At 47.4% G+C, this 27,401-nt stretch overlaps 1 protein-coding gene across 1 annotated transcript in view; it reads right to left on the reverse strand.

Annotated features, from left to right (window-relative positions):
* The window catches only part of RAB26 (RAB26, member RAS oncogene family), a 115,628-nt gene extending 93,032 nt beyond the window's left edge, over nt 1-22,596 (reverse strand). The window contains exons 1-2 of the mRNA XM_035130970.2: nt 22,184-22,596; nt 17,899-18,009 (exon numbers count right to left, since the gene is read on the reverse strand). Of these exons, the coding sequence (XP_034986861.2) occupies nt 17,899-18,009; nt 22,184-22,441 (369 nt within the window). The 5' untranslated portion in view covers nt 22,442-22,596. The remainder of the gene's footprint in view (nt 1-17,898; nt 18,010-22,183) is intronic.
* Nucleotides 22,597-27,401: the final 4,805 nt, after the last annotated feature.

Consider the following 27,401-nt stretch of genomic DNA (forward strand, 5'->3'; position numbering starts at 1 on the left):
CAGGGAGTTCCAAAGTGCCACGCTAAAATATTCATTTCTTACAAATGTGGAATGGGGATTATTTGGCACCTGTAACAGTGCCTGTTCTGTCAATCAAAGCAGTCAAGTGGTTGCATATAGGGTAAGGCAGGCATCCCCAAACTTCGGCCCTCCAGATGTTTTGGACTACAATTCCCATCTTCCCCAACCACTGGTCCTGTTAGCTAGGGATCATGGGAGTTGTAGGCCAAAACATCTGGAGGGCCGCAGTTTGGGGATGCCTGGGGTAAGGCAATCTCACAGGTAAACTGGTCCCATTTATTACATGGGTGCAATTAACAGGCATCTTTTTAGGTCACATCAAACTTTAATTGCTTTACTGCTTATGGCCAAAGATACCGGTATTTTCATTTTTTTAAAAAAATCAAACAGGTTGAACGATATACAACAAGCAACGTCTGCAAATAGTGAAAATAATCTTCGCATGTAGTTAAACTATGGCACTTGCTCCCATAGAAGGCAATGGTGGCCACCAATGGTGGCTTTCAAAGTGGATTGGAGAAGGCTATCAACAGCTCCTTGTCACGATGGCCATGCCTCGTCTCCACAGTTAAAGGCAGTACTGTTTCTGGATACCAGTTGCTGGAAGCCACAGGAGAGGAGAGGGCTCTTGTGCTCAGATCCTGCTTGTGGGTTTTCCTTTTGGGCATCTGTTTGGCCAATGTGAGAACAGCATCACGGAATCATGGAACTGTAGAGCTGGACCCTGAATGCCATCTAGCCTCACCCTCTGCCATGCAGGAATCTCAACTAAAATGCTGAACAAGATGAGCCACTCGCCTGATCCAGCAGCCAAGCTCTTATGTCAATGATAGATATATAAAAATACAGTAAAAAAAAGGAGGGGGAAAAGCAAGGATTAAAAAGGGGGGAGACAATAAACATATATTTAAAGCTGGGTACCACCATGCTAATGTATAGTTGTCTCTGAAAGCATTTTGGTGTGAATCCTAGAGGCAGCAAGTACAAAAGGAATCACCCTATAAAAGTCACAATAAAGTTCAGATCCAATGGTAGATATACTCTCTTTTCTGAAATGGCTTCTGAGCTGCCTTTTAAAAAGGTAAAGAGAGTTATCATCTATCACTCTGCTTGCTTTTGCCTTCCAGCATGCTCCCAAGCGTTCCTCTGCAACGGTGCTTTTACTTGTTCAGTGCCAGATATTACATCTCATCAGGGGATGGAAAGGTGGGTAAGGCTTGCCCAAGAGCTTGGCAGACCAAACCCTGCCCTAGTGGGTTGTTGGGGGTCACTAATGATTGAGAGTGAATGGAACTGAGGCTGAAAGTGTGCAGAGGTACAGGTGTGTTTAGCATATGTGAAATTTGTGTGGGTGCCGAGTGAGTCAGATCCTCTCTTATAAATTTTGATGCTTCATTTTGCATTTAAGAACATAAGACAAGCCTGCAGGATCTGGCCCAATGACCCATCTAGTCCAGCATCCTGGTCTCACAGTGGCTAACTAGATGCCCGTGGGAAACCGGCAAGCAGGATTCAAGCAGAAAGAACCTTCTCCCATTCCTGAGGTTTCCAGCAACTGGCATTCAGGATTAATGTATTCGCTTTCTCCAACCATGTAGGCAGAGCACATCCATCATTACAAGTAGCCACTGATAGCTGTTTCCGCCATGAATTTGTCCAATCCTCTTTTAGAGCCATCCAAGCTGATGGCCATCACTGCCTCCAGTGGAAAGTTACAGGTAGGTAGCCGTGTTGGTCTGACGTAGTCGAAACAAAATAAAAACAAAAAAATTCCTTCCAGTAGCACCTTAGAGACCAACTAAGTTTTTCACTGGCATCTGAAGAATATCTGAAGAAGTGTGCATGCACACAAAAGCTCATACCAATGACAAACTTAGTTGGTCTCTAAGGTGCTACTGGAAGGATTTTTTTATTTTTATTTTGTTTCCAGTGGAAAGGCATTCCATAGTTTAACTAATTAATTTACTTTTTATTGTTTCATATTTTGTGGAGGTTGTAAACTACCTTGCCATGTTTTCCGATGGAAAACGGCCAGCGGGGTAGGGTGTTCACGAAAACTCTTAACTGTTTGTGGATATCCTCTCTCTGCTGATCTCGACAAGAAACGAGATAGGCAGAAAATGGATATCCACAAAAAGTTAATAATGAGTTTCTGTAAATACCCTACCCTGCTGGGTTGTTGTGAGGAGATGCAAAGCAGAACCATTTCTTGCCACACTGAGCTCCTTGGAAGGAAAGGTGAGGTATAAACATAAAAATAAAAAAGAGAAAAATCAATAAAACTTGGCAGCATGAAGTGTGCGGTTCTGTGTTACACAATTCGGAGATTCCATCTGAGAATGCACACCATTCCTCCAGGCTCACAGACATTGACCAGGCGTTGCTCAAAAGTGAAAAGGAAGTCTATTTATTGTGTCGAAACTCTGCCAGAGGGGAAGTCTGAAAGGAAGCGGAAAGAGGCTGACACCCTCTGGCTGGCTCAAAATACCGTAAAGACAACCAAATCCAAGGCTGGTAGTGGGATTCAGGCACTCTGAATACAGGTTGTCACTCAGAAGGGTCCAGAAAGGCTGTGGCTCAGTTGCAGAGCACTTCCTTTGCCTGCAGAAGGTCCTAGGTTCAAGCCACGGCATCGCCAGGTAGGGCTGGGAATGTCCCTTACCTGAAACACTGGAGAGCCCCTGCCAGTCAGTGCAGACAATACTGAGTCAGATGGACCAGTTATCAAGCAGCTTCATAGGCTCCACTGCTGTTCAGAAGTCCCAAATTTCACCTATGCCTCTTGCTTCCTATCTGGCGAGCAGGATGGAGGATGAGGCCGTCAATAGCTACTACCTGCAATGGCTACATCCTGCCTCCATTAGTATTGGCGGCATGTCTCTAAATGCCACTTGCTGGGAATCTCAGGTCCTACTTGTGGGCTTCCCTTGGGGGCATCTGGCTGACCACTGCGAGAGCAATTATTTATTTTAATTGTCTAGAGTGAATTTCTGTTGAATAATTATGTGCTGATGTTCTGAGCATTAATTTTATTGTGCACTATTATATCCTAACAGATGGTTGAATATTACTTTATTTGATATAAGTTGCTGTTCCATTTTAAAGTTTTCTTATAACTTTTAGTATTAGATCAGATTATTATACAGCGTGTGCTCCCTGTTGTATATTTTGTTAACCCCCTTGGTGTATAGTAATATAGAAAGGCGGAATACAAATTAAAAGTGAAATGAAATGAAGATGCTGGACTAGAGAAGCCTCTGGCCCAGACCAGCAGCAGGGCTCACGTTTTTGCTCAGATTTCTCTTGAAAAGGGGGGGGGGACTCTTTACAGCAAAGCTGAAAAGGAACTCTCTGCATGCCGTGGGATTTGCTGCTCAGCAGAGCATCGCTACCAAAGCCTCTGCAAAGCTGATGCTTAACAGTTGTCACCAAAAGCAAACTGGAAAACAGATAAAGGGACTTAGTACAGTGGATACAGCACTGCGTTGCTTGCAGAAGGTCCCACGGTTCAATCCTTGGCATCTCTGGGTTGAGTATTTAAAAACCTGGAACACTGCTGCAAGTCAGTGTCAACAGCACTGAGGGGGATGATCTGTATAAGTCAGCTTCTTGTGTTTTTCCCTTGCAACACTCATTTTGAACAGGCACATTTCCTAGGGCAAGAAAGAGCTTTGCTAGGAACACACTACGTTTAAACTCAACCAGGCAAATAGGGCCACAAACGTCATTATTAGCCCACATTTTTCATAGTTCACACGCACCCTTGTTAACACATTGACAGCCTACAAGGCAAATAAAAAGTACCCCCTTTCCTCCTGTTTACAAAGGTTTCGCTGCTTGTTCGCCTACAGGCAATCCTTCCTCTCCATGGGTGACCAGGAAAGCAGCTGTTACAATAATATTAATTTTAAGCAGGCTTGGAACCCAACAAAGATAATTTAAGTGGTTTTCCTGTTGCCAGTCAGAACTGACTCAGCCAGGATCTTATCTTTCAATCCTATAAATAAGACACACTGTATGCTTTCACCTAAATCAAACCCTTTTGTTATAGTATGTCCCAGGCTTCGGGGCTTTTGAAAAGAAACTAATTTGGCAGTGGGGTAAGAAATGTCCCCATAAGTTTTCGAAAGGGTGGTTGGTAAGAAGCAGGTGCATTTTATTGGGAATGCAGTTATTAAAGAAAGCACCCGTTTCATCCACTCATTTTTTAAAAGGTACCTTATACAAGCATTAGACTTCCAAATGAAGGTTCGTTTACCTCCAAGGCACGAATAAACTGACTTGAAGAAGTGTGTGTGTGTGTGTGCTGCATATGACATTTCTGACTTAGCAGTGAGTCACCTCCCAAGCACAAATAGTTACAGCAAGGGAAAAGTGTTGAATTTCTCTTGAGGAGGAGCGGGAAGGTGGACAGATGCGAAGAGATAGGACCTGAGCTACTAGCCAGGGGTCTGGTATGCAGTTTAGCATATTAGCAGATATATTTGTGCATGGGTTTCTACACCTGCCCCACACAAGAAAGGAGCTTGCCTTTTGCAGTTTGTCTCCACCCCCCCCCCCAAAAAAAAACCTGTTGTGCAGATTACCAGCTGATCAACAGAGACTGCATATGGGTTTTTGCTGCAAATCCAGGGGAATGTAGAGAATGGCATGAGGCACAGATTTCACCTTCCTGAGAAACTCTGAGTTCATGGTTGTGGTGGTTGCATTTTAAGCAAAGAAACAGCAAGCTTTATTCCTTTTCTGGCGCTGAAGGTATATGCACTGAAATTTCAGAAAGGTGGGCGACTAAGATTCCTGGGAATCGCCCCTGCTGCAACAACACTCAGTTAGGCAAAGCAAAGGGAATAGTTCCATAATTTGTACAAGTCACGGAATGCAGGATTCCACTTTTCTCTCCCCATCACAGAAAGTAGATCATTTGCTGCGAACACCTGCGCACCATCTCCAGGGGAGAATTTTGTCATCTGGAAAGGGCTGATCTCTCCCCAGGCATTTCAGAAAGGAAGGTTCTAACCTGAAGGAGAGGAAGTCGCTGGCAGTAATTAAGGGAGATAATTAGTGTCGGAAGCTACAAATTAGACTTTTGTTATTCTTGGCGGAGAAGGCTCCACATTGTCATTCCCCCCCCCCCAATTCCATTCTTGTTTTCAAACTCACAGGGGAAGAGTTTGTTTTTCCAATTCAGCTCCAGCGCTTATCAGGACTACTAAGCAATCTTAATACTGTACCACTGTAATGAACACTCTTGCAAGTGGTTCTAAGAAAGGCCACAGCTCAGTGGGAAAGCACCTGCTTGGCATGCAGAGCGTCACGAGCTCAATTCTCCAGCATCTCCAGCCAGGGCTGGGAATGACTCCTCATCTGAAACACTGGAGAGATGCTGCCAATCAGTGTCAACAATACTAAGCTAGGTAGGTGGGCCATGAGTCAGTGTAAGGTGGCTTCTGTCCTGGGCCAGGAATTGGCTTTACCTGCTGAGCAACAGCCTGAAGGAGCAGCAGGGCAGAGCTTCATGCTCTGGCACGGGGGGGGGGGGGAGAGCAGGCAGGGGCTGGGGGCAGGGCACGCCGCCTGCAGGGGTGTGGCGCCCAGTGTGGTGCGCCCCCCCCCCACTCCTCTTCCTCCGCCAGTGAGGAGCAGAAGGCACAGTGACTTCACTTGCTGCTGATCAGCCTTCTTGGTCCTGATGTGAACCAGCTGTCTCCAGCTTTCTTAAGCAGGGTTTCCAGCCTCATTCAGTTACTGGAAACAACATTTGTCATTCCTGGCCAGACCTTACTGCTTCTTGTGACCTTGTACTCTCGGCTTTCTTGACCCCCGGACCGTCTGACTACATGAGCTGAGATACTCCTGACCTTAGGACTGGACTGAACCTTGCATACAGACTCTGTCTCAAGGCAAGTACCCCCCTGAGACTTGGCTGGTTGGTTGGCCTTCCTGCCACTGAGTTTTGCCATGGCTGAGCAGCACAGGACTATGACAGCTTCCTTTTTAAACCAGTCCTTTATTCAGAACCAAGAGGACTAGAACCTTACTTTCAGTTTAGAGGAAAGATTATAGACTGCACACTTCATATGTGAAAACGCCCAGGTTCAACCTTGGGCATCTCCAGGCAGAGCTGAGAAGGATCCCTTGCCTGAAATCCTGCTGCCAGTCAATGCAGACAATACTGAGCCAGATACTGTATATTCCTGGGTATAAGACTACTTTTTAACCCAGGAAAATCTTCTCAAAAGTCGGGGGTCGTCTTATACGCCGGGTCATATTTCTTATACAGTGAGTATATCCCAAACTATATATTTTAACTGGAAAAGTTGGGGGTCATCTTATACGCCCAGTCGTCTTATATGTTGGAATATACGGTAGGTCAATGTTCTGACATTGTATAGTGAAGGACCGTAGCTCAGCGAGTAGAATATCTTCTTTGCCGTCAGTAAAGGCTCAATGTCATGGACTCGTTGGACGCAGAGGAATGGTGGGAGACACTAGCTGGGGAATCCCCAAGCAAAGAAGACAAAGAGCCTGGGGACTGGTGGTGGGATGATGATGAGTGGTCAGAGGAAGAAGACTGGGAGGAAGAGGCGTCAGAAACTGAAGAGGCAAAGGGGTTTAGTGCAGGCATAGGCAAACTCAGCCCTCCAGATGTTTTGAGACTACAATTCCCATCATCCCTGACCACTGGCCCTGTTAGATAGGGATGGTGGGAGTTGTAGTCCCAAAACATCTGGAGGGCCGAGTTTGCCTCTGCCTGGCTTAGTGAGCTGGGAGAATCTGTGGTAGAGAGAAGCCCAGAATCAGAGGCAGCAGCTGATGCAGGAGAGGAGGGAGGCCAAGAGGCAGAGATGAATCAGGCTAGTGAAGAAGCACAGGTGTCTCCCCCTTCTGCTGCAAAAAAGCTCCCCTCCACCCTCATAGGGGCAAGAGCTACTGAGAAGAGTTGTTGTGCTCTTTAGTCTGGCACTCCTGAGCAGATCCTGTTTCTTCTAATAGAGTTAACTTCACTTACTCCATGAGCTTTGCTTGCTATGCAAGTGGACTTGCACAGACTCTAAATCCTGCAAGTTCTGAACCCATCACTTCAAACACATCTCTTCTCCTCGTTCCAGCAGTAAGACAAGAAAGAGTTAGCTACAGGCTGCAAATCTAATAATTCATTCTAGGGATGTTTCTTCGTTATCCAGACACTTGTCTGTGTCTTTGCAAATTAGTCATTCCAAGTGTGCATTTGGGTGTTTCAGTATCTCTCCTATTAAATCAGGCAAGAACACAATTTGATTCCTCCATGGCACTCTCCGCGCTGAATAATTCAGATTCGTGCGGGGAGGGTTACAGAACGCTTGGCTGGCAATCTTATGCAATCCCGCTTGCCCAATATTTGCTAATTTCATCCTTCTGATTCTCTCCCCCGACCCCACCCTCACCTTACCCCTGCATCATCAGACTGTTTGTAATGGCCGGACAGTTTTTGCATTGAGAAAACTTTCCACCAGAAAAATGTCTTATACGGTAGTTCCTGAGGCATGGGCAGAGGAAGAGGATGCCTTGCACTGCAACCCAAGCAAGCCTAGATTTGGCCAAGTGCCTGGAAGAGAAACTGCCTGGGATCCCAACCCACAAAAAGCAAGCTGTTCTCCAGTCCATATTAGAAAGACAGGGTGAAAATAAAATAAATATATTCTTTTGAATATCAAAAGAGAGCTCAGTCATGCACCCCCCCCATATCTATTTTTGTCACCAATACTGATTTTGGAGAGGTGGAGGGAGAAATACTTCCTTTTAAAAAAATGTGATAACTTCTCTAGTTGATATTTGTTTAAGGACTCTACATCTTCCATGCATAACAATGCAAGAGCATAAAAAACCACTGCTGGGTAAGGCCTGTGGCCCATCTAGTCCAGCATCCTGTTCTCACAGTGTCCAGCCAGATGCCCCAGTTGAAAGCCTGCGAGCAGGACCCGGGCACAAGAGCAACTCTCCCCTCCTGTTGTTTCTAGCAAATGGTATTCAGAAGCATTGCTACCTCCAATTGCTGAGACAGAGCATAACCATTATGGCTAGTAGCCATCGATAAGCCTCTCCTCCACACATCTGTAAGCACAGCACAATATCACCAACAATGTCCACCTCAGCCTTCACCAATCAGATGTTTTGGACTACAACTCCCGTCACATCTCACCCAGCATGGCCCATGGTCAGGGAGATTCATTCCCCGTGTGCAGGTTTATTGTGTGCCATATGACTGCATGTGTTTTCATTCCACAGAGTGGAAGTGACGTAGACAGGATGTTTGTCTTGCGTGTTCCTGAAGTGGAACTATTGTTCTTTGTTCGTTCTCTTTATTGCCTGTGATGCTAGAGAGAGGGAGCCATAATGAAGAGCTCCGAGTATGTTTATAGGTAAATAAACTAGCTTAGCCAGAATGCTGTGCTACTGAGTCTGCCACGCAACTGCGCAAACCTCTGCGGATCCCTAAAGTGTGCTGGTGCATCTCATCACCAGTCACTGTGATGGTCGGGCTGAAGAACGCTCAAGAAGCTCCTGAACGATCTCCCAGGAGGGAGGGAACATGCCAGTCGGGTATGTGTCTCTGCCATGGCCTTACTCACGAGTAGGCACCCTCCTGGACATGCTGACAGGTGGGAGCTTTGCACAACCCCAAATGGTACAAAATGGCAAAGGACCCCTGGACGGTTTAGTCTAGTCAAAGGTGATTATGGGGTTGTGGAGCTTGTCTCGCTTTCAGGCTGAGGGAGCTGGTGTTAGTCCGCAGACAGCTTTCTGGGCCATGTGGCCAGCGTGACTAAACCACTTCTGGCACAACAGAACACTGTGACGAAAACCAGAGTGCACGGAAATGCCGTTTACCTTCCCACCACAGCGGTATCTATTTATCTACTTGCACTGGCATGCTTTCGAACTGCTAGGTTGGCAGGAGCTAGGACAAAGCAATGGGAGCTCACCATTGTGCGGATTTGAACCGCCAACCTTCTGATCGGCAAGCCCCCAAAAAACATGGTGAGTGGTATAGAAAAGTTTCAGGTAACAGAAATCAAAACAAGTCTATGAAAATTAATAGCCCAGCTAAGTTTCTACTAGCTCACTTACATCAGTGTAAGAAATCGTTTGGAGCTCAGCCCCAGATAAAAAAGGCAACCCCCCCCCAAAAAAATGGTACTTTCGTTAATCTGGAAGCTTGATTCTTATGGCAGGGGGAGCATCAATTCACAATCTCAGCTTGGTGCCTCTTCAAAGCCTTCAAAAAGTCAAAGATGAGGATGGTGCTGATACTTTTGTCACACTGCTATCTCCCATTTATGGAGAAAGTGTTAATTTATTTCACTTTCCATTATGCAAGGAATCAAACACAGTTCAAACCTTGTCAGTCAGCCTATTGATGCGTTAATTAAGGCCTAGGCAGAGCCAGAGAAGCTCAATGTTCCCTGATAGAGGCACCACTTTTGCGATGGTGGAAAAACAAAGGCACAAAACACAGGCATATGGAAGGTCCCCCTTGTGCCACTGGAGCAAGCCTCACCTGTTCTGCAACTCATATTGGGACGGGAACAATGGGCGATTGCAGCTGTCCGACGTTAACAAGCGAAACTCTCCGGTTCATAAGCGAATGTGCAAATCCCAGAAATGAGCAACAGGTACTAGGCTTCTGCATAAAGGACAAGCAGAATAGCCTTCCCCAAGCTGGTGCCCTCCAGAGGCATGGACTACCACTCCCATCAGCCCTAGCAAAGCCACAGCCTGAGACAAAGTCAGACAGCTGGCCCGTATAGCTCAGTACTGTCGACACTGACTGGCAGCAGCTCTCCAGGGTTTTCAGTCCCGGGAAGAGCTTCTGGATACTGTTTAGTGCCTGCACTCAAATCACCACTCAACACATTGCAGGGTGCAAAGAGGGGCCCTTCCCCTGTCTCTCACTGCCACCAGCCCCACACCCTCTGCTTCAGTGAACCCTGGAAATGCTGGGGAAAGAATTGCCAGCTACCCTATTGCCTGCTACCAGCAGAAGTAGGCCGCCAAACGGTATCCCAATCAATAATTCATAGAATATGAAGACAAATTTTTGTTTGGGATGCCTTGTCGCAACAGCGAACAAATCTGTCCCAGATAATTGCTCGGTACACAGCATTGGCAAACTGCCTTCAATGAAACGAGGGCTTAAAAGCAACCATCCCATCGAGTTATATATATCGCATAAATGCCATCTTTAAAAAGAACCTAAGGTGTTGTCCTCATAAGAAGAATCTGCTGGATCAGACCCATCTAGCTCAGTACCCTGTTCTCACTGTGGCCAACCGGATGCTCCCAAGGGAGGTCTGCAAGCCGGACCTGAGTGCGAGAGCCCTCTCCCCTCCTGCGGTTTCTAGCAAATGATATTTGGAAGCACAGGAGCCAACTCCTAGGGACCCCAGCCCACACCCCAATAAAATATTTGAGCCTCCCCCAAAAAAGTTGATGAGCATTGCCATTCAAATGGTGTGTGCGCACCATCTTGTGATTGATTATGCGGGGTGGGACTTACCTGCCCCCCCAATATTTTATTCAAGTTGGAACCTCTGTTTTGAAGCATTGCTCCCTCCAACCCCAGAGGCAGAGCATAGTAATCATGGTTAGTAGCCACTGATTGCCAAGGAAGAGGGTCTAGTTACAGGCTTGTAGCTACTTGGTCTACTGCAAAAAAAAGCACTGGGGAGAGGGATTTGCAAAGAGCAGGACCAGGGGAGATGTCAGGATATGTGTGGAAGGAGAGCATCAGGGATTTGGAGGAGTGAGTAAGATACCCAGACAACATGCTGGCAACCCCCAGAGCCCTTCTGAGGCACAGAAGGCAACCAAGGCTCATAGGAAGCTGCCTTGTACTGATGACTGCACCTGGCTCAGTATTTTCAACAAGGCAATGACTCTCCAGGGTTTCAGGCATTCCCAGCCATACCTGAAGATGCCAGGAGATATTGAACCTGTGACCTTCTGCATGCAAAGCAGGGGCTTTACTATCACGAACTGGCAGGACACCGAGGAAGGGGAAGAGAATCCTGGTGAAGGGTGTAGACACTGGGTCTAGCTGAAGATGGGGAAGGGGAGGCTGGGGACCTAGGAGGTACTCAAGGGACACCAGAGGTCGTCGAAGGGGCAGCTGCCAATTCACAGAAGCCTGGGGAAGTGCACACATCACCAGAACCAGAGGTGCCCCCTTCTCCATGATGGTCTCTGAGGCATCATGAACAGCAGGAAGGCCAGTGGTGCTGAGAACCATGGCACCAAGTTCTGGAGGGCGCCAGGGAAGAGGCGGAGGCTGGATGCGGTGCCTCCTGGCATCAGCTCACCGCCCTCGTCCACCTCCACCATGCTGCGCCACGCCCAGAGCCTCCTCCCTGCTGGAGGAGCTGCCCTCCAGCCCCGCCGGCAGCACTGCCCTCGTCCGCCTCTGCCATGCCGTGCCGCGCCCGGAGCCTCCGCCCCCCTGCCTGCCCAGAGGGAAACGTGGGGGTGGGGGTGCTGGAGGGATCCTTGCACCATGGCACTAGATAAGCTTAAGATGGCCCTGGCAGGAAGTGCACTTTAAGAGACTGAGGCCAGCGAGAGAGCCCAGCCCAGCTTCCTAGTTGATCAGGTGAAGATCATGGGACTCATTGGGTGTGGGGCCACTCAGCTTAATTAAGCTCAGGGCAGATGAGAATCACACGCTTCATTAAGTAGCGATAGGCAGTTACTCAGCTGGAGCTCAGGTGCATCCAGTAAGATTTGGAGGAACAAAAGAGGAGAACGGCAGAGACCCTGTGTCTGCTCTGCTCAGCTTTCACCATTGATGGACCACAGCTGCTTCGGGAGCTCCAGGGGACTGCAATTTTGGGACAGACCCTCGGATTCCAACCCTGGATCTTCTGCAGGGGTGGGAACCTGGCCAGTGGCCACTGCATTGGACCTGAACCTATAGCTGGCTATTGGACAGTCTAACTCCTCTCTAGCGTTGCCCTTGGGACTGTGTGCACTATGGGGACTTACTTCAGAGTATGGCGGGGTTCAGGACATCTACCCGTGAGCTATGGCCCCTTGCCCAACCCTTGATCTTCCAACCTTCATCTTCTGTCTTAATTATTGTCTTGTTTTAATGCAATTGTTTCATTGCATACTTTTAACTGTGGCTGTTTCGTGTTTTGCGGCATTCTTTGAGCAGAGATGCCTGTGTTTCACTTTTTGTGTACCTAGTTTTTACACTTTGTGAACAGCTGATTTAAGCATTAAGCAGTACTGTATATAAATGAAGTTGGCAGGATAAATGCTGCAGACTGGCGAAGCTGAATGTGAATAACCACACTGGTATCCCTTGCTCTGCCCTCCACAGAGATGAAGAAAATGATGTAGTTTTTAACTGAGCAAGAACTTTGGGGTGTAAGCCATGCTGAGAGAATAGCTCACCCTAGGCAAGTCAATGTCATTCCCTGGCAGGGATTTGCTCACACATCTCCCACATCCAAGCCTGTATCTGCTACACCAGAGGCGGGGAACATTTTGCAGGCTCCCTTCTGGGCAAGCTTGCAGGACCAGTGAAGGGTGTGGGCCTGGAGAGAGGGGTGCAGCTTGGGGAGAGTTATTGAGGGCCACATAGAAAGGTGCAAAGGGCCTGATGTTTCCCATCCCTGTTCCACACACTCATTCTGTAACAAGGAAGTAAGATGACTCAAAGACAGAGATTGAGATCACAGAATCGTAGAGTTGGAAGAGACCCTAGGGATCTAATCCAGGCATCCCCAAACTTTGGCCCTCCAGATGTTTTGGACTATAATTCCCATCTTCCCCGACCACTGGTCCTGTTAGCTAGGGATCATGGGAGTTGTAGGCCAAAACATCTGGAGGGCTGCAGTTTGGGGATGCCTGATCTAATCCATGGGTAGGCAAACTAAGGCCTGGGGGCCGGATGCAGCCCAATCACGTTCTCAATCCGGCCCGTGGATGGTCCAGGAATCAGCATTTTTTTACATGAGTAGAATGTGTCCTTTTATTTAAAATGCATCTCTGGGTTATCTGTGGGGCAAAGGAATTCATTCCCTCCCCCCCAAAAAAATATAGTCTGGCCCCCACAAGGTCTGAGGGACAGTGGACCAGCCCCCTCTCCCTGCTGAAAAAGTTTGCTGACCCCTGATACTAGTCCAACCTCCTGCAATGCAGGTATATGCAGCTGTCCCATACAGGGATTGAACCTGCAACCTTGGCATTATCAGCACCACGCTCTAATCAACTGAGCTATCCAGGTGTTGCTGTACCATTGTGTTTTTTTCTTCTTTCTAATTTATCATCATAGTCAGTTTACTTTTTCCAGCTTTTAAGAAACATAGTTGAAAGACATCCAGAGGGGAAACTGTGTTAAGTTTGTTGCAGGAAAAACAAGAAAGCCTCTTCTTTCACCTTAAAGTCTTTGTGAATGGCCATGGTTAATTACATAATTGCAAATGTCTGTACTCTCCTGCATTTCATGTCCCTCTGATCTTAATGTTTTAAATCCCCACCTACTCCCTAAAAACCATGCAAAGAGATACATGTAACTCAGAATGACACTTCACACATCTGATAAAGTAGACTGTAGTTCACAAAAGTTTGTACTGTCCTGCAATGGATTTAAGGTGCCACAAGACTTGTTTATGGTATGAGAACTTTGGCAAGTCAAACAACAACAACAACTTTGGCAAGTCATTCATCCAATTTTATTCGCCTGCCACAAACCCGCAGAAAATAAAACACCAAAATCATACAACTTCTAACATAAAATGAGTCAAAGTATGTGGCACAGGGGAGTGAAAATCTACCTAAACTGCACTTGAAGTTGACAAAATCTTTGACAAATCTTTATATGTGCACAACTGAATAAATAACTGGGGACAATGCTTGTGTTAACACACCCATAGAGTCTAGAAATATAGAAATACGAAAAGCATTTATCACAAAGATCACATAGACTTCAGGTACTGAAAATTTATCACTGGAGGACGCCCAGGAACACAACTGTCCCACCCTCCACAAATCAGCCAAAATCTCCTGTGAGGAACAAGGAAACTGGCTGCAAGACATCTCCAAATGAAAGGAAAACAGGGCTTTGGGGAGCTCAACAAAATCAACTGAGTCCCACTCAGAGAGCCAGTGTAGTGTCAGGGCCGTCTCAAACCGGTCGGGCGCCGTGGCGCGGAGATCACTCCGGCGCCCCCGCCCTGATAGGCGGGCGCAGCACGCAGCATGGCTTCCATGCGACACCGCACAGTACCCTCCTGCCACCCCGGCGCCCCGCGCCCCCGAGACTACCCCTAAGAGCCGGGCCTGTGTAGTGTAGTGTAGTGGTTAAGAGTGGTAGACTCATAATCTGGGGGACCGGGTTCGCATCTCCGCTCCTCCACATTAAGCTGCTGGGTGACCTTGGGCTAGTCACACTTCTCTGAAGTCTCTCAGCCCCACTCACCTCACAGAGTGTTTGTTGTGGGGGAGGAAGGGAAAAGGAGATTGTTAGCCCCTTTGAGACTCCCTAGGGTAGCGATAAAGCGGGATATCAAATCCAAACTTCTTCTTCTGTCAACGGATCAGCTACTACTAAAAAATCTGCCATTTCACTGGGAATTCTTTTTTAGAAAAGCACAGCAGGAAGCCAACACATATATCTTTGCTGCTACGTAAAATCGGCATGTAAAAATAAATTGTTTTCCAGTTGTTTTAATATATTTAACCGTTCTTTATTTATTTATTTATTTATTCATTTTATTTCATAAGATATATGCACCCTTTGATTGTAAAAACTCAAAGCAGCTTACGAAGAGAATAAATAAAACAATCAAATTATCCCTGAAAACAACTCTTTAAGGCATTCAAAAGATAAAATCAGCAATGAACTAAAATCAGATTAAAACAAACACCAACATTCTACATTGCCTAAGTAGGCTTGAGAACAGTGAAGGTGCCTGTCTGATGTCAAGTGGCAGGGAGTTCCAGAGGGTGAGTGCTGCCGTGCTAAAAGATTCCTTACAAATGCGAAGGGAGTGCTATATGGCACTTGGGACAGCGCCAGTTCTGCAGATTGAAGCAGTTCAGCAGGCATATATGTGGGAAGGTGGTCTCACACAGGTACCGTAAGCTGCTTTATGCTTTTATTAGAGTGTAAATCACTTTGGGCTGCCCCATGGAGGGTAATTCATAAATGAAACCAATACGCTCCACACATATTTCCAGATCTAGCTGCATTTGCAGGTCCTAGTCACCACAGGGGAGATTTCATAGCAAAGCTTTCCATGGGCAACCAGCCGACAGGGTTCCAAGCATGGCTGGGGTGGCGGGGGGGGGGGGGCAGGGAGAGAGAGAGAATATCTGGCACTCGCTGGCTAGCTCCCTTGCAACTTGAAAGAGACTCTCATCACACCACAATCCTCTTAAAGAGGAATGAGAGATCTGAAGAGATACTGCAGGGGGAAATGGGAGAGAGAGCAAGAAGAAAAAGCAGATGCTGCTAAAAGGGAAAAGCTTGTGTTCTGTAGCTCCGCGACTCCAGAACGCTCCGTGCTGCAGTTCGTAAGAAACTGACAAGGTCACACCATTGATGGTGGGTAGGGCCATGCACACTGTGTGTGTGTTCGAGCCACTTAGCTATTTATAAAATGTACATGTTGCTTCTCTAGCTAAAACACACACCATTTAAAAACACAAAAGGCAACACGAAAGAGCGCAGTTAAAAAATTAAAAGAGGAAAGTCTAAAAAGAGCCCCTCCGTGGTAGAAGCACTTGCTTTTCATGCAGAAGGTGCCAGGTTCAATTCCTGGCATCTTTAGGTCAGGTTGCAAATATCCCCGCCCCGCCCCCAATTGCTGCCAGTTAAGAGTCAAAAAATCATTCGCATCTGTCTGTCCTGAGAGACAAACAAGTGCTGGAAACCACAGGAGGGGAGGGGGCTCTTGTGCTCTGATCTGGCTTGTAGGCTTCCCTTTTTAGGGCATCTGTTTGGCCACTGTGAGGACAGGATGCTGGACAAGATGAGCCTGATCCAGCCAGGTCTTCTTATGTTCCTATGTGGACAACTTAAAGGCCATGCAAAGAATCGCAACAGGCAGACTTAATCAGCCAGTTCCATTCCATTCCATTTACTATATGGTACAGTATTTATATACATGGATGCGGGGGGGGGGCACACTATCACCCAGGCCTCATAGGTCTGAGATGGTTGAGAATGGTATGTACAGCGGTACTGGTACACAAAATGTATTTGTATATATATTTTTGGATATATTATTTTGATACTACAATACACCACCTCAGAACGCCCACATAATAAGAAGGGAGGTTTTTTTGGTGTTTTTTAAAAAGACAAATGTTCAATTCATCCAGATTGCCTTGCTTGAAGCAAACCCATGTTTGAACAAACCGTTTTCTTCCAAGAGAGAAGGGTTTCCGCATCTTCCTATCCACGTCGCAACTTCAGTTATGACATTTGCAACAGAGAACATGCACTAACTAGCATTGCGGGCAGGTACTTTCAGACCCTGGACTTGTAAGGTACCTATTACAAACCACAAGTATTCTTACTTCACTATCCTCTCATCTTCACAACCAACACCGCCATTTTGTGCTTTACAACAGCTTCCACACTCCTGACACTGCAGTAAAAAAGCCAATCCTGATATCAAGGAAATCCTCTGAACACGAGCAGTTTCAAAAATCCACTTAAGCCATAGCATCTTCAGGACTACAGGAACAAAACAGGTCTCGCTTCCCTGGCAATAAGTGATGGAGAAAAGAACGGTAACAAGAAATAGCACTAAATGAAGACTTGTGTAAAATGCTAGCTGCCCAGAGAATACATTTACTAATAATGCATTTTTAAAGTAAAAAATAATAAAGTGAGCATCCATAACCATGTTCATGGCAGGCTTGCCCCAAACTAGAAAAGTAAGAAAGATGAAACAGAAGATGTTGCAGCAACCAGCATCAGTCCCAGTGGGCCTTGGCAGGCCATTGATGGCTCAGGTGCTGATGCCGGATCTTGTTTGCTGCTCCCCAAGGGGTCCTTTCGGTTCCCCCTGGGTTATGCGGCTCTGGACCTCTGCTCCAAGATCCAGCCCTGCCTACCTACAGTACCGACATTCACAAACTCATTGCAAAATGTATAATGAGAACCTTTGCTTCCCCTAATTGTAAAATCCAGGAAAATGGGAGGTCATTTACAGAGCAAAGGAACAACACGGCCTCTGATCTGGCAACAATTTAGTGCCCTCAGAGGTCCTCCAAACACACAACCTTTCAGGACACCAGCTTTGAACGGAAAGAGTTTCTTTTGCAAACTAGACAGGTGTTGAAACAAAAGGGAAAAAAATCCTTCCAGTAGCACCTTAGAGACCAACTGAGTTTGACATTGGTTTGAGCTTTCGTCTCCATGCACCCTTCTTCAGATTTTTATTTTGTTTCGACTATGGCAGACCAACACGGCTACCTACCTGTAACTAGACAGGTGTTGTTTGCCATCCTTACAGCACCACGGTGACTATCAACATGGCCAAACCACCAACAAAGTGGTAGGAGAGCCCCACACATTGGTCCGTGACCATCTCATGCAATCACCGAGGGCCGGTGACTCTTGGTAAAAGGCAAGGGATAGACAGATTGGATCTACAGGCTGCTAGTCATCAAGACGGTCTCCTGTCCCCCAGTCATGCTGAAATAAAACGAAAGCCATTGCACGAGAACACAGTTTCTATAAGGTTGGAGCAGCAAAAGAACATCTGGGTGGCTTAGGATCCTTGTTCATCCGGATTCTTGACTCTCCAGCCCCCAAAATGTTATGAAGTCAGGCCTGTGCAGCTGAAGCAAAGGAACAAAGCCGCCCAAAGATCTCCTTACCCTGAAATCAATGCCCACTGTAGAGATGAAGCTGCCAGCCAGGAAAGCACCATCCTTGAACCGCACCAGCAGGCAGGTCTTGCCAACGCCGGAGTCGCCAACCAGCATCACCTAAAGAGAAAAGAACAGGCATGGGGGGGATTACTACTAATGACCTGGAGCCACAGAGATCTATCTTCTGGGCTCTTTGCTTCTAGCCAGGGTTGTAGCTAGGGAGTGGTGATGTGGGCCCCCGCCAGGGGTGCAGGTGATTGGGGTGCAAAAAATCAGCTAAAAAATATGTCCATAAATATAAATATTGATTATTGCATCATAAGAAATGGAGGGTGAATTGAATGGGTGGAGGAGAGGCAGAAAGAAGAGCCTTTTTTGTCTGTGGCTAGGGGGCCCAATCTGGACGGTTCTGCCAGGGGCGCAAGATCACCAAGCTACGGCTCTGCTTCTAGCGCACCAGACTGTGAATGGATAACACTGGGGCAAGGTTGGGGAACCTCAAATCCAGGGGTCCAATACAATCCTCAAACCACATTCTACACTATTACTGCATTTATATCTGCTTCCCACCCTCAGCCTCTGGCTTACCACCTAGTTAGTGCTGGCCCTCTTAACACAATTCCAGCTCCTTATAGCAAGAACTCATCTATCAGTGCCTCATAATCAACTCTCTCTCCTGGAAGTTTTAACCTATCTACGTGCCAGACAGGCTGGAAGTTGTCTGCTGGGCACACAGCAGCTCTGGGCTGGAATCAGAATCGTGACCTGGCGGACTTTGATAGAATTCATTGCTCTGGCCCCCGTTATTTCAGTGACCTCTCAGACAACATTTATAGCAGCCACCCCCAACCTGGCACCTCAGTTGTTTGGTGCTCGACCTCCCATCAGTCTCAGCCAGCAGGGACATTGTGGTGAGTTGTAGTATCACTGTTGGAGGGTGCCAGTTTGGGAAAGGCAAGTTTAGAGCAGCATTGCACAGCAGCCCACATCCTGAACTCAAGGCATTATTTCAGGCAGGGGCTTCTATAGACATACATAATTTTATTTGTATGCCACCTTTCCATATGATAAAATCATGCCCAAGGTGGCTTACGACATAAAAAAATACATAATTAGAAAAAAATACATAATTAGAAACATAATTAGTTTACGTAAGTAAAGAATATAACATCAAAAAGCACACAACAAATAGAAACAACACCTACAAAAACCATAATTAAGATTTAAAATTAAAGATACAAACATTAATATCAATATTAACACAACACCAACACCAGTAAGAGTCTGTTCAGCAGCTTTTGTAGCTGGAGTCAGTCTGAGTCCCTCACTCCCAGACCTGATGGAGGAAATCCAGCAAGGTAGGAAGCAGATCTTCCAGGGTTAACAGCCAGGACGGTCTCTCTGGCTACCTAGAACTTTGTAAGGATGTAGGATGCTTATACTGAGTCAGACAACTGGTCTGTCTAGCTTGGTACTGTCTACTGACTGGCAGAGGCTCTCCAGGGTTTCAGGAATGGACATTCCCAGTCCTACTTGGAGATGCCAGGGATTGAACCCAGGACCTTCTGCATGTGAAGCAGATGTTGTACCACCAAGCTAAGGTGCTTTCCCCAAATACAATGAAAACTCAATGAGCCCTACCCCCAGGTAAATCTGTATAGGATTAGCTTGAGGGTCACTCTCATGTTATTTAAGAAATGTAAAAACTGAGTCCTGCTGGGTCAGGCCAAAGAAGCCTATCTAGTCCAGCATCCTGTTCTCACAGTGGCCAACCAGATGCCTGTGGGAAACCTGCAAGCAGGACCCAAGCACAACAGCCTTCTCCTCAATCATGTTTCCAGCAACTGGCTTTCAGAGGCATATGGTCTGCAACACTGGAGGGAAAGCCTAGCCATCGTGGCTAGTAGCCATTGATACCCTTATCCTCCATTAATTTGTCTGATCCTAATTTTCTGAACTCTGTAGTTTCTGTTACATAAGAAGCGGTTTTATACCAAGTCTGAGCAATGGTCAATCTGGCTCAGTATTTTCTGCACAGACTGGCAACATCTCTCCAGGACTTCAGAAAGCAGTGATTCCTCACACTACCTGGAGATGCTGGGACTGATCCTGGGACCTACTGCATGTGGAGATGCTCTACCACTGAGCTATGGTGGTTGGACTAGATGACCCTCGGGGTCCCTTCCAACTCAAAAATTCTATGGTTCCAAGACCCTTCTCTAAGGCACAGAAAGTAAGTTATGAAATCCTTCTCACAGGCACAAGAAGACTCTCTAAACTGCAGTCCTAGGAAACTGATCACCAGCCTCACTCGCTCCATGATTTAACTTGGCAATCACTTTTACTTGCAGGTGGGCTGTTATACATTGAAAAGAACACCACCGTACTTTTTCTGCAAAGGCTAATTCCATATTTTGTGCAACCTTCCACAGACATTTATGTATGGTATGTGCAAACGTGTAGTAAATGTGCAAACAGGCAAACTATGCAGCTGCTGGCACATTTACTGCATCTGCATACCTGTTTTGCACATTTGCTACATGTTTGCACATTTACTACATTTGCGAAACGTATAGTAAACATGCAAACAGCTGTCAAGCATGTAGTAAATGTGCCAAACAGGCATGTTTTTAAATATTTGTTTGCTTTCTAATATTTTAAATTGTTTTTAACTCTACGTTTAATTGTAAACATATTTTATTGTATTTTATGTGCTCTGTTTTCTGGCATGCAAACGTGCAGTAAATGGGATACCCGAGTGCCCCACCAGTGCCCTTCAAATATTTCAGAAAACAGGGAATCAACCCACAGCCGAAGGTGTGCTGCAACCCAGAACTTTTCTGTAAATCATGCCTGACTGAGTATCTCAATTGCATCTCAGCAGTACAGGCAGGCTTGCTGTGAAAAGGGCTAAGGACGAACACTCAGCACACACCCCTTCACTTTCACTACTGTTGCTTTTTAACAACTTTCTAAACTGAAAAAGGAAAGGAAAGAGAAGGACTAATTGGCAGAGAACACCCCTCACAGCTGAGTACTGCCATGCCCACACATTTTCCTCAATTCTCTCCAGGGAGCAGGAGACCAGAAACTTCTGTAGGGCCACAGCTCTCCCTCCTCTGATCTAGGGGATGGGTAAAGCCCCTGAAACCCTGACTCCAGGACTCACCTAGGGTTGCCAGACTCAATAGAGGACAGGACTTCTGTGCCTTTAATTGCCCTGCTCTCTTTTGAGTCTGGAAACCTTAAAGTTTAATTTCCAAGCAAAGGGTCTGCTGGTTTCTCTTTAAGGTTTCCAGACTCAAAAGAGAGCAGGGCAATTAAAGGCACAGAAGTCCTGTCCTCTATTGAGTCTGGCAACCCTACATCTGAGACATACTGAGTGACAACAGTCATTTCCATTCCTGCACACCTGCAATAGGGGAAGAGGCTTTCTGGCACCTTTCTGTGCATTAGAAAGCAGCCCTCTCCTGTTAAGCAGCTAGACCTCAGGATCACAGGAAGATAGGGAAGCGATTTCAGGGGGGCTAAAAAGGGTGATGGTGAAATTCTTTGTCACAAGACATTATGACGACCATGCACAATCCTAAGTATGCCTATCTTAGTGAATTCATTGGGGTTTACTCCCGGGCAAGTGGGGCTAGGGCTGCCGCCTTAAGCAGCTTTGAAAAAGCAAAAGACAGGCAAATAGATAATCAGATGAAATCCTGGGGAATGTCTAACAAGAGCTGCCATCTTCCCTACCAGAAACCTCCAAATAGAGAGGCAGTCTACCAGCAAACACCCACATCCTGGAGGCAAAGCAACAGGTGTCCTCCACAGGCTTCCCATAAATATGCAGCTGACGGGTAAATAGACACCCCCCTCCAACCAGCCGGACTCTTCTCCTGGGGCTTACCTGAGATTAAAAACAAGCTTGGTTTGAACCCCTCTTCTACAGGAGGTGGCCAGCTTTGCAGGACGCAGCGCCACAAGGCACCCCACACCCCAAGGCAAAAGGTGCATCTAGAAAGGGGCTCAACTGCCAAACGGGTCTTTGGCAACAGGTGTCGCGTAAGTTTTTACTTTCCCAGATTCCCCCCCCTCCCACCGCGCCAAAATAAATCTAATTTGAACGCGCTGGCGACATACAGCCTGGCTTTCTAATGTCCTGAAACGCACCCCCCAAACCCCTCCACGGTTCTGGGAGCTCAAGTCTCCAAGCGCCTTTTCGCACCCCCTCTCTCTCCACACACACCCCCGCCCCGGGTCGGGTTCCTCCTCCCCGACGGCACCGAGCTCCGGAGCTCACCTTGAAGGCGACGTCGTAGAACTCGCCGCTGGAGCTCAGCGAGGGTCGGCTGGGCAGCGCCGCCCCGTTGGCAGTGGAGGAGCCGGCAGCGGCGGCTGGGGCGCTCCGGGCTCCGGCTCCGGCTCCAGCTCCAGCGGCGCCCTTGGGAGCTGCCGTCGGCGCCGCGCCCCGGGAGCCCTGGCCGGGCAGGGCGGAGGAAGGCGCCGAGGCTGTGCCTGCGCCGCCGCCCTTGGTCTTGGGGCTCTTCTTTCGGGACATGCTGCTGGCTCAGGCAGGGCGCCCGCCTCACCGCCGGCTCCCGCCGGGCAGCTCCCGCGCGCTCAGCAACCTCTCCAGCGGCGGCAGCGGCAGCAACATCCCCTCGCTCGCTCGCTCGCAGCCGCTGCCGCTCGGTCCGTCGATCCGCGCGTCCGGCCCCGCCTGCCGCTCCCGGCGTGTCTCCGCCGCTAGGGGCGCCCGAGTTCACTCACGCCGTGAAGTCGGGGTGTGTGGGGGGGACGCACGCCAGGCCACTGCCAAGCTTTTCTGCTGCGCTGCCCCAGGAGATACACCTGGGTGAAACCGTGAAGGTGAGCTGAGACCCCGGTGGCGGGAGTTGTTCTTTATTTAATGCATTTGTCATTTGTGTCTTTGTTTTAAGAACATAGGAAGAGCCTGCTGGATCAGGCCAGTGGCCCGTCTAGTCCAGCATCCTGGATTCCTGCTCACAGTGGCCAGCCAGAGGCCTGTGGCAGGGGTGCCATCTCGCCCTCAGGATTGTGGGTGCCTGCAGCCCGCCGCCACCACGCAGACATGTGAAGTCACACGCACACACCTGCACATGGACACCTGAGCACACCTGCACGGGACACGGGTGGCCCTGTAGTCTAACCACTGAGCCTCGCCCTCTTGGGCTTGCTCCTCCCCAGCTCCTGCCAACCTAGCAGTTCGAAAGTGCAAGTAGATAAATAGGTACCGCTGCAGCGGGAAGGTAAATGATGTTCCCGTGCGCTCTGGTTTCCCGTAGAGCCAGAAACTGTTTAGTCATGCTGGCCACGTGACTTGGAAAGCTGTCTGTGGACAAACACTGGCTCCCGCGGCCTAAAGCGAGATGAGCACCGCAACCCCATAGTTGCCTTTTACTGGACCTAACCGTTCAGGGGTCCTTTATCTTTTTACCTTTTTACTACATGCAGGTGTGTGTGTGTGATATCGCATACCTGCATTGTGGTGGCCGGCGGCAGCCGCTCCACAGCCAGCAAGGCACCCTTTTCTGTGGGGAGGGGAGAGACTCTGTTTCTATGTCCAAGCCCACCCACCCCCCTCTCTCAGTGGCAGTGCCTCTACCGCCTTCTCTCATTGACTTTGTGGGTGCCCAGCTCCCACAATTATATTATTGTGGGTCCCCAAGCACCATGGCCCCTGAAGTTGGCTCCTTTGGCCTGTGGAAAGCCTGCAAGCAGGACAGGAACACAAGGCCAATTCTCCATCTGCTGTGGCTTCCAGCAACTTGTTGTGAGGATAAAATGGGGGGGGGAGAGAACTATGTATAACATCATCTTCAGCTCCTTGCAGGAAAGGTAGGGTATAAAATGTTAGAAGTAAATAAGAATAAATAATTTTTACAAGGTCTGTCAACCCTTTTGGCAGCTAGTGTGATGTAGCGAATCCGGGAGATGAGGGTTCAAAGCCCCATTCTGCCATGGAACTCACTAGATGACCCTGGGCCCAGTCAATGCCGCTCTCAGACTAACCTACCTACAGCACAGGGCTGTTGTGGAGATGAAATGAGAAGAGGAGGACCATGGACACCACCCTGAGCTCCTTGGAGAAGAAGGTAGGATATAAATGCAGCAAATAAATAAATACATGGAGGGAGGGAATCCAAGAACATTGTACTGCGCAGCAATCCAAATTGTGCAATACTTATTCATGAGAATTATCAAGGCAAAATAAGAGAGAGGCAGTGGAGAAGGTGGGATAAACAAACACTTTTGAGCTACACTTGAGGTCTAAGGTAGCATTTTGTTAATCACCTAGAGAAATGCAAAGAGATGAGACTGGGGACATGCCATTTTTAATCTTGTGGTTTCCAGGAAAGCGGTTGTGTGTGTCCCCCAGTACAAAAGAGCTATTTATATTCATGCCCCTCCACACTGTAGGCAGGAGATTGTGATTTTCACACCTTTCTAACTCCAGATATATTACTCAAGACGGTAATCAGGTGATGTCTGAGGGGAAAGGTTCTCAGCTGGGAATTCCCGGGAAGATGAAAATTAGGAAAGAGGCAGCTCATCCTTTCTTGTCAGACTGCTCCCATAGATGGAAAGCTGTATTCTCTTCTCCAGACTAAACATCCCCAACTCCCTCAACTGATCCTCATAAGGCTTCGTTTCCAGACACTGTTATCATTTTGGTTATGCTCCTCTGCGCACATTTTAGCTTGTCAATATCTTCCTTTAGCTGTGGTGCCCAGAACTGGACACACGACTCCAGGTGGTGTCTGAGCAAGGCAGAATAGAGCAGTACTATCACTTCCCTTGATCTGGACACTGGACTTCTCTTGATGCAGCCTAGAATAGCATTAGCTTTTTTTGCTGCTGCATCACACTGTTGCCTCATGTTAAATGGGCCACTGGATCAGGACTGGGGCAAAAGAGTCTTCTCTCTACCCCCCTGCGTTTTCCAGCTTCTGTTATTCAGAAGCATTTCCACCTCCAACCTTGGAGGCAGAGCACAACCACTACATCTGCTCTCATTCCTGGCACCTTGTTTACGAGCCTAGGTGAACTATTTTCCTTCCTAAGTCTGGAACTGCAACCTTGTTTACTTTTATACATTTGCTTTTTATCATTTTGAGGGGGTGGGGGTTCTGTTGAACAATAAGTGTGAACAATAAGCACTCGCACATCCTGCTTGCTGATGTCCCATTGAGCTAACTGTTTGGCCACTGTGATAGCAGGGTACAGGATTAGATGAGCCCCTTTAGGACTGATCCAGCAGGACCCTTATTACAAATTAAACCCATTTACATCACGTTTGCGTCATCCAACTAGACACATTTTTACTCCTCCCGATTCCCCCAGGCAGCAGGCCTTATGAATAGAAGCATTAAAAAAACATGACTTGGCTCTACCTCCACCGTCAGAGACATTGTGCCTCTGCCTGCCAGTTCCTGGGCATCACAGGTGGGCAGAAAGCTGTTGCACTCTGCTCCTCGTCCTGCTTGTGAGTTTTCCATTGGGGCATCTGGCTTGCCACTGCATACAGAACAGGATGCAGGACAGGATGCTGGATTCAGCAGCCAGGCTCCTATGTTTGTACACCATGCGGTAATAAAGTTTTCTGCAAGAGAATGAAGCCAGGTGGCGAACAAATCATCTTGGACGTCACTGGGAAGAATAGGTCTCGCCTTATGCAAGCTGACACTCCCTTTGAGTATACTGGCATGCCCACATAAGTGTGTGTGTGTGTGTGTGTGTGTGTGTGTGTGTGTGTAGTAAGATATGTTTTGTCCTTTGCACAGAAATTGCTTATGTGAAAACGTCTCTTAAAATGAGTGAGGAAACTCTGGCCAAATGAGCACCTCCCCCTGGCCTCTCTGACTGGCCTTTGGGAGTCCTCCCAGGCAGCATCCCTCACTGGCCCTTCTCTGTGTAACAAGAAACTGTGGTTAGTTTAAACCAGGAGGTGGGTGCCCCCAAGCTCATTCATGTAACACTCAGCTGGCCGCAGTAGGGAGGCAGTAGAAGCCGGCTCCCCTGGCCGCAACAGATGCCAATTAATCCCCAAGGTGCCCGCTTCATGATTTAGTATCTCATTTGCATTGTCTTTTTTTAAAAAAACAACAACAACCAATCATCTGAGATGATCATCACTGCTATGCTAGGTTAAGAGCCTCTCTGTAAACATGCTCAGGATCATTCATTAACGACTGCTGGCGCATACGCAGATATAAAAAGGGCTGAGGTCAATTAGTAACAAACTTATTATTAGTCTGCTGTCACAGGGGACAATTAGAACTGGTTTTGGAAAACATTCAGAAAGGCTTAATGGAGGCATAGGGACTTGTTGGGTAGCAAAGCGGACACCTGCTGGGTTGCTTAAGCGAGTCTCCCATTGCTGATTACTTTCCAATAATGTGGGCTGCCTCAGGTAGAGAGCAAGACGGGGAAATGTTATGTAGAGAGGAGCAGTTTTCAGCGGCAGCGTAATTAGTAAAAATAGCGCACTTCCAAAGTCAACTTGCAATTGCTGGTGGTCACTCCAGAGGATTCCTTCTCCCCGCCCTGCTGGCAAGGTGGACAGAGAAGTCATCAACGGAAGCAGTGCAATTAAGATGGGGTTATTATTTTTGTCCTGAACTAAATAATGAACTTTGGGTTATCAAGCTTGCCCTCAACGTCCATTTTAATTTTAATCATGTTTTAATATCGTCGTAACTTTCCCTGAGACCTTATGCTGAAGGGTGGGTGGTAAATCTAATATAACAGTAGTTGTTAAGAAGAACACAAGAAGAACCTGCTGGGCCAGGCCAAGCATCCTGTTCTCATAGTGGCCATGGCCAGGTAGATGCCCCAAAGGGAAACCCTGTAGGCAGGACAAGAGCCATCTCCTGCCCTGTGTCCTCCAGAAACTGTTATTCAGAAGCATTAGTGGAGACAGAGCATAGCCGTTGTAGCTAGTAGCCATTCATAGACTTCTCCTGATTATTTTTTTCAATCCTCTCTTAAAGCTATCCAAGTGAGTGGCCATCACTGCCTCCTGTGGAAGTGAGTTCCATAGTTTGACTCTGTGCTGTGGGAAGAAGTTGTTTCTTCTCTGTCCTGAAACTTCCAGAAATATTGGTGGTATATATATATATACTGTGTGTGTATATATATATATATATATATATATATATATATATATATATATGGAATTTGTTCTCTTGTAGTTTGAATCCATTGCTCCGTGTCTGCTTCTACAGAGCAGCAGAAAACAACCTTTTACCCTCCTCTATATGACATCCTTTTATAACCATGTTCAAATATATAAAAGGATGTCATATAGAGGAGGGTGAAAGGTTGTTTTCTGCTGCTCCAGAGAAGCAGACACGGAGCAATGGATTCAAACTTCAAGAAAGAAGCTTCCAACTAAACATTAGGAAGAACTTCCTGACAGTAAGAGTTGTTTGACAGTGGAATTTGCTGCCAAGAAGTGTGGTGGAGTCTCCTTTTTTGGAGGTCTTTAAGCGGAG

The sequence above is a fragment of the Zootoca vivipara genome, chromosome 14 (genome assembly GCF_963506605.1).
Source record: "Zootoca vivipara chromosome 14, rZooViv1.1, whole genome shotgun sequence".
In the NCBI taxonomy this organism is placed as follows: Eukaryota; Metazoa; Chordata; class Lepidosauria; order Squamata; family Lacertidae; genus Zootoca; species Zootoca vivipara.